This window comes from Myotis davidii, unplaced genomic scaffold (genome assembly GCF_000327345.1).
Source record: "Myotis davidii unplaced genomic scaffold, ASM32734v1 scaffold402, whole genome shotgun sequence".
Lineage (NCBI taxonomy): Eukaryota > Metazoa > Chordata > Mammalia > Chiroptera > Vespertilionidae > Myotis > Myotis davidii.
The window spans coordinates 497,266-505,883 of record NW_006293393.1 but is presented as its reverse complement, the minus strand read 5'-3'; the positions used below and the strand labels follow the sequence as shown (position 1 = coordinate 505,883).

At 30.4% G+C, this 8,618-nt stretch overlaps 1 protein-coding gene across 5 annotated transcripts in view; it reads right to left on the bottom strand.

The window, feature by feature from the left end:
* The window catches only part of USP15 (ubiquitin specific peptidase 15), a 115,126-nt gene that overhangs the window by 59,304 nt on the left and 47,204 nt on the right, over positions 1–8,618 (bottom strand). For all 5 annotated transcript variants that reach the window (XM_015566127.1, XM_006767131.2, XM_015566129.1 and 2 more), the window contains one exon: positions 7,321–7,465. In XM_015566127.1, the coding sequence (XP_015421613.1) occupies positions 7,321–7,465 (145 nt within the window). The remainder of the gene's footprint in view (positions 1–7,320; positions 7,466–8,618) is intronic.

Below are 8,618 nucleotides of genomic sequence, written 5' to 3'. Positions count from 1 at the left end.
AGTAGGGGGCCAGATTGTATACAGCTTTATGGTCTCTTTTAAGGACTTTAGCTTTTGTTGAGTGAAATGAAAAGGCATTTAGTGTTATAGACAAAGAGTAACAGGAAATGCCTTTGGTTGGAAAGAATCACTCTGACTACTCTTTTTAAAACAGACCATAGGGATTATGGGTGTAAGCAGAGAAATCAGCTAGGAGAGAATTACAATAAACCAAATGAAATGACGATAACCTGGAACCTTCAATGCTTCTGTAATACATTAAAATTCAAATTCCCCTTATATGACCTGGCTTTTGTCTACTTTTTCTAATTCATTTTATATCACTCCCCTTCAAATATTATTCCATAGGTTACTCTCCTTTTTGTCCTCAAACTTGCCCATGTTAGGGTCTTTGCCCCTGCCTAACTCATACCTATTCTTTGGTCATAGTTTAGGATGATAATTCTAAAAGGAGATCTTGAATTATTTTGAACTTCTTACCATCAAATGAACAAAGATGTATATAATTCCTAGGTAAACTGTTTTGAACTATACAACAATAATATTACTTTATGGAAGCATCTTGCATTATGGGGGCCATATATTTGGCATAAACTTAAAAAAAATATTTTAAAAGTTTGCAAAACATGTTATACTTAATCCCACTAAACTGTAGACTTAAAAAATGGTTAAAATGGTAAATTTTGTTATGTACATTTGACCAAAATAAAACATTTTAAAGGGATTTCTTCTAAGTTGTTTAGTATAATTTTGAAGATAGATGACCTCAGAATATTCTGAATAACAACCTAGTTTTTATTTATTAACTTGTTTAAGTAGGTAATATGTTACTTAAACTTCTCTTGCCTCAATTTCATTACCAGTAAAATAAGGACACCTTATTCAAACACCTCTGTGAAGAGAAATTAAGAGAGACAATGATGAAAAACAACCCACACTATGCAAAGAAGGGTACTATTATTATCAGAGCCTGTGGGTTTGTTACTGGGCTGTTAATATATTAATGAGTTTATGAGAATTACTAACTTATTTTAAATATTATTATTAATTAAAGCAATGATTTAATTAATTGCTTGATCACTGACCTGCCTGGTATAGTTTACAATTTATCGTAAAGAGATTACTGATAATACCGAGCAATTGATTTCCATACGTATAATACTAAAATAATATTGAACTAAGCATCCATTATTGGCAAAGTAACAATACTAATAAAGTTAGTCATGGATAATGAGCATCACCATAAGTATTTCTACTCACAAACTAAAATAGAAAGAAGATAATCTGAAGATTAAAAAAAATCCACTAAGTGAGGGCCTTTTGGTAATATATACAGCTTGGCTTCAACAGACTGGAATTTAAATGTATACATTAAATACAACAAAACAAGTCCTTAATAGGGATTTAACCTGTCTTTCTACTTTTAAAGGCTCTATTAGTACAATGTATTATACTATTTCTAGTGACACTATTTAATAATACCAATTTATAATTTAGAAGATAAGCCTGACACACTTTAGAAATGTTCAACCATAAAATGTTAATGATGTAAGTATACATTTTAATAAAGGAGAAAAATATGTGTTAGAAAGATTTCGACATCAAGAAAATAAACTGTTTGATTTTTAGGTAATAAAGTAAATCTAGAACCATTTTTTCTTTCACTTTGGTTTTCTGGAGGGGGGCATATTTGTAGTTACCATTATAAATTACAGATTTTCCTTTCAATTACAAATAAAAATCAACACAAGATACTTCAGTCTAATCATATTAATTAAGATGTGATCTCTGTAAGTAATCCTAATGAACATATTTATATTAAATTGGTGTTATCTTTTATAGCCAGAGTAATGTAAAACCATTCTTTATTAGAACCAGATGTACTTATTTACAACTCCTCCAAATAACCTCTCTATTTCCCTATATTCTATATTCATCCTATTATAGAAATAGGGACAAACAATATTTAAGTCATTAAGCAAATTATTTAAATTATCAGAAATAGAAGTATTAATCCTAAAGAAACTTGTATATATTCATTTGGAAGAATGTGAAGAGCAGAAAAATAAGATCGTCCCACCCTGTATCTGAGGTTAAGAAAGGATGTTTTCATGACGAAAAAATCATTATTAACCAAGTTACACAGGTACAAGGCATTCTTTTAGAGATACCATTTCTCCCCCAGCTATAAAAACTAAATTCTTACAGAACTATGTTATATATACTCTTCCCCAAAATAATTTGTCTGAGAATTCAAGGTCTCTTTTCCCAGTCCTCCCTCTCTTTTAAAAGGAATACTTCTCCCTTACCCTAGTTTTAACAATGAGAAAAGTAAAAACACTAGTATCTGTGTTGAGAAAGTGAATGGATCTAATACAAGTAAAGGAGTTTCCATTTCTTCATTGTTATCAAAATAGAACACCTGACGGAGTTGTCATTTGATAGATGATTTAACACATTTTTGATGATAGCATGCCATGAAATTTTCGGCACATAATATGGAAGGAACTCAAATGATTGAGTTTAATTTCCTGAATTAGATAAAAATTTGCCCTAGGAAGAACTCTGAATTTTTAGTCAGTCACATTCTCAGTTTATCAGAAGAAGTAATTTTCTTTAACATCATAAGTATTTTAAAAAATTCTTATGTCTCCGGGTTTAAGTGTTTCTTTTTTTGACGGAAACCACACTCATTTATTTAACTGTAACTTTGGTTAATTTGAATAAAATTAGAAAGCTTCATGTTAAACTGTGCTTCCAAGAATTTGTGTTTCAATAAAAGGAAAAAGAATGTCTAAGGTGAGAGAATAGCATTCTATTAAATAATACCAATTATATTTTCTAGTGACACTATTTGAATCATATTCAAAGCTATGAAGTACAGGAACATAGAAGTAATAGCTTCAGTAATCATTTTCCTCTGTTTTTATAATATAATGAGAATCTAATTTCCTAAAAGAATGTTATCTCTGTATAGTACTGCTCATTCTCTTTAAGTCTTAAAAAACACACAACACCAAATCCTAAACTTTCTATTAAACATTGTTTTGAATTTACTGAATAACTTTTTTTCCCAACCCGAGATCACAAAGTGACCTTAAAAAGGTTGGAATTCACAACTGATTTTACATTGTATGACAGGAATAATGGACAGGTCCTTGATTACTATAAAAATTTTCAATGACTTCCCAGAGTCTATTTAAAGAGCCCTACTACTTCCAAGTAAAAAGTTTGAAAACAACCATCTTACGCCATGCTGCTTTCCAGTGGAAAAGACCATATCACTCCCCTGCTTCAAATCCATCTGAAGAGTTGCTTCTTCCAGGAAGCCAATCATGAGCCTCCTAGGCCTTGACAATGAAAAAGACAAGGTTGGAGTGCTCCTGAATCTACTCAACTAATGCTAATTAAAATAACCTCCAATAAAAAAACTAGACATTCTCTCACCGGAGTAATATACATTTAAGGCACTAGAAAGGTATTTTGTTAACTTAGTTGTACCACCAGGACATGGTAGTATATGCCTATGATCATAACTACTCAGGGATAAACTGAACTCAAGAATTTTTAGTTCCCTGTAGACTCAATATTCATACATAGTTCCACGTTATTATACCTGTTGGGTATCAATTTGCTTAAGGAGAACTAAACTGACACAGTTCAGAAAAGGGAGATGATAAATTCCATTATTGAATAATACAGTGAAAAATAAAAGTACATTCAATTCTTTCTTCATTCACTAAGTCCAGCCAAAGTGGAATAAGACTTGTAGGAAAGAACAAAAATACAGGCTATGGAATTTGGAGTTTTTCCAAAGTCACTATGCTTGACTCCTTGAATTTAAAAACAGACAAAATAGTATCGACCTAATACGTACCTAATTCTTTTATGATGTGCCAGTCACTGTCCTAAGACCTTTATATTCATCAACTCACTTATCCCCACAAAACTCCTATGACATAGGTATTACTTTCCTCATCTGATAAAAAATGAGAATTGGAAATTACTTGTATAGGATAACACAGCTAATAAGTAGCAGAGATGTGTTTAATCCAGGCAGTGTAACTTCATAGTGTGCTCCTAACCTATATTAATTTTTGATGCGTTCTTTTCTTTTCTTTCTGGCCACAATGTGATTTTTAAACTATTCTTGGTATCCCATAAGAATGCTTCTGGGGCCATTAAGTAAAGTAAAAGAAAGCAGATGGGACTCTGGACACTTCACCCAGTCAAAGCAATTTCACTACATCTGTTTAAATACTGATTTAAACAGTATTTTTACAGTAATAATACAATTAAAATTTTCACAGTAATAATTTACAACCTTTTCATGCTAAAAAGCAAAAGAGTTTGCAAATCACAATACCTAGTTTATAATCTCCATAAGGTCAGGATTTATGACCAAAAGTATCTCACATTAAATAAAAATGACTTAATAAATTGAAACTATATGACAGTATTATACTCATCAGAAAAATCTAATGCTCACAAATACTATCACATCAAAGAAAATATTAAACACCAATATAATTAAATTGAATAACAATAATGTTAAATCACACAGACTGGTGTTTAATCTTTAATAATGAGCGACCAAAAAGATTTCACTGTTTCAGGGCTACTGATGGGTTAAGCATAAATCATGATCACATACTATAAAATGCCCACTCATATTTTTAGGATTACTGAATATAAGAAACTATATTAAAACTTAAATTATCAGTTTGTTATTTCATAATATTTTCTGATGTTCATGAACTGTCTTCTATTTCACAGAAGTTATAAGGATATTTGAAAAAACAAACAAACAAAAACTACTCTCTTAGTTACCTTTTATCATTTCCATCTGTGGACCTAAGAACTTACATGTATGTTTATAAAACAGAGGAAAAAGGTTACTGCTACCATTTTGTATTCCCTATTAGTGTGACTATTGTGACTTTAGGTTGAGGGCTTACATCTAAATCAATTGAAAATCACTGAAGATTTAAGAATATAAAACTGAAGTACCAGTTTTTCTAATTCTGGATTTGGATTAAAATTCAAAAGTAGCAAAAATATAAACTCGTATTTTCTACTCTACAATTTGCTTGGAGAGTTTTATTTTGGAGAAAATACAGTTTCCAACCAACCAAGATACAGACATGAAATGTATCTACTGCTTAAAATACTTTATTGAAATTTATGTCAACAATTTTTCATACTTTATGATTACCAGAAAATAACATACTATCACCCTAACAAACCTCACCCTCATGACTGTATCTCAGTTGAAATAGAATATGTGAAGGTGAAACATATTAAGAATGAGTGTCAGCACTACATCTACCAAAATTTTTTTGTAATAAAATTGCTTTAAACAGTAGTAAAAACCAATAAAATGAAGTTTCTGACACCTTAAAACATATACAAGAAAGTTAAACAAATGCCAAACCTAGCTCAATATAGCTGACTAGAAGATTTAATTTTAATACTCATATTTGAGAAATTACATTTAACCATGTGGAGACAAACAGTAAATAGACTACATCAAAGGCACAGGAAACTAGAATATAATATTGCCTTAAAAGGAATGCAAGACAGAGCCTCCCATGAATGACAGCATCAATAATCTTGCTTTCTTCTGAAAGACCCAAATATTTATTGCCTATGCTATTAAAATATCTTCGTAATCTTTATGAAAAAGCACCAACATTGTTTTTCTATACTAGAATATTTAAAAAAACCTCAAACTATATCAAACTTTGACTGTTTATATAAAACATTTTTCAGAGATGGTATTAAGGATAATTTTCAGTGATCAGTAGGGTAGTCCGACATAATACAAACAAAATTGCAACTTGTCTGCCCAATCCCTATCTCTGAATGCTCACAACGAATGCACTGTACTTTGTTACCTAAGTAAAGATAAGGACAATATGTTTATTGTCCTTCTCAGACGAGTTTTATTTTTCCTTTCCCAGAAAAATAAAAATGTAATTGTTTAATTAGTGCTAAAATCCTAGAAAAGCAATTTTGAATAAAGTAATTCACATTAAAATTGAATAAATATTATTCATCAAATAAGGTTTAATGGAAGAGTTTATTAATTGACATAGTATCTGCAACAGACACTGAGTGGCTCAACTCTAAACCAAGAAATCAGAAACTAACCAATTATGACCCCTTGTACATTTTTAAAAGATTGCCAACTCCTGATCTACAGAGTGATGACAGTTTAAATCTAATTTTTCCAAGAATGCTATAAAGACAATTACAAAAGGATTTATTTATAATTTTGGATGGTGAACAGTCCTACACTTCCCTCAGATAGTAAAAAAAGATATGCAATAATGTCCTTATCAAGCCATTTTCTGTATTTAATCTTTATCTTTGGAGGCTGCCTCCTAGGCAAAGGAGATTCAGCATTAAATATGAATCGAGAACAGAAAATTGCAAATTTAAAAGTAAAATTCAGAATTTGCACACAAAAAAAATAAATTAAAATTTAAGTATAAAAAACAGTATGTGCCATTATTTCAGGTATTTGAAAAAAATTCTTATTTGTGAAAGGGGTAGTAAATAACCAGTTCTAATTTTATACACAGTGACAGTGATATTAAGATATATATAGATCTTGTTACTTCAAAATCAAGAAAAGACATAAATATTTAACAAGTTAAGTTGGAAGAGGGTATAGAAAGAGTAGGACAAAAAAGGGAAGCTCCTTGGAGAGACAGGGGAAAAAGGCAGTGATCTCTTATATCCCCAAATTAAAGATCTTTAAGGAAAAGTGATGTGTTAGAATATGTATACAGAAGGAGGTTCATAAAAAATTTTTTTAATCTTAACTTCACATTAAGGTAAAAAAAAGATTGAAATATAATTTTATTTAGAGTTAGAAGATTGGTGACCATAAAATATTTATTCTCTAACATTCCCATCAATGTTTTGACCAAATAAAACAAAACAAAACAAACCAAACCAAACCAAACCAAGAGACTTCTACTGAATATTGTAGCGATCTCACTAGCTTTTTCTTCTTCTCAGAGAGCCTAGGTTTTCTGTTTGGAATTATATTTTTGCATGAAGTGATATTTAATCTTCCACTATGTGGTAATCAATTATATGCCACCCAATTGAGGAACATTGATAAAGATATTCTATTACCAGCAGTAGGATGAATGAGTCCACTGCGTATGTGTAAATATTCCACAAAAATAGAAAATTCTCAAAACATATATAATACTCATGTTCTGACATACAAAACACAAGTCTACTCTTCTTGTATTACTGACTCTCACAAAACACATGAGTTTCACATTGTTTGGAAATACCTACCTGAATAGCTGAATTCATGAAACACGTATTTCCCAAGTTACTTAGGCCACAGAGGCCTGGCTGCTCATTGTTTCTTCCAGGTTCTGAATAATCATAGTTCTTATAAGCAGTATATGATGGTAGACAATAATTTGAGTTTTTCACACTGGAAGAAAACAAAAAATATTTTTCACAATGCAACCAATGATCACAATGTAGTTACAATGAACAGAATACTTTCAACTTATTTGAATTAGGTGGTCAGTCATTGACTTTTTTATAAAGCACTTAATTCAGGATCTTTTTAATATTCCCTTAATTAAGACACTCCTCATCCAATCAACAAATCACTGCATCTTATATCACACCAACAAAAACAAACCATTGTATCTTTCTACCCTTGATTAACTGGAGCAGCTTCACAGCTTGCTCCATCCTCCATTGCTCCATCAAATTTAAAACATTTAGATTTTAAACACCACCCGCAGCAATAAATCATCTCATTTATGTCCCTTTTACATCCTGCTACTGTAAGAGAATAGTAGAAACATGAAGGGTTGTACCTTAGTTACAAATCAGACCAGAATTTAGAAGGCCTCTGTGACATCACTGTACTGATGCACTGAAAGTTCTATGTATAGTTTCTGGGCTAGACCAGCAAAATCTGGTATTCAAATGTGAAAAAAGCCAGGGGTGATCAGGAATGCAAAAATGAAATGATTCTAACCAAGTACATTCCAGAATTATTTGGCTTTTCTTTCTTCTAGGTTGTTAGAATAATGCAGTTTATTTAACTAGATGAATATAATAACCTCAGGAAAATTTGTACTACCATAATAAATACTAAACTTGAAAAGATATCAATCTTTGAGAATATCAAGGTAATTTTAGAAAGAACTAAGAAAAGTCAATCAATAAATTAGTGCCTTTCTTTTTATATGAAATTTTTTTTTCTGGAAAAATATGGATTCTCCCTTAAATTGTAATAGATTACCGTATAATTATGTCCAAAGTATCCAGTATAATGGATACTTTGGACATAATTTAAAAGCATATTTTCAATCATAAAAAAATTCATTAGTACAAACCTGAACAAGAATCAAATTTTTTAAATTTAATAATGTATTTTTTTTTTTTAAAAAAACCTGCTACAAATAAACATGACAACTTCAACGGGCTTACAACTTGTTGTTGATATTTTTTAAAAGTAGATTTTACTTATAATTTCAAATACATTATATTGTAGCTTCTATACTTCCACTTTATTATTTTAACAATTTAAGTGTTTTTTTTTGCCACAGCCTGTTCTAATAAAGCCT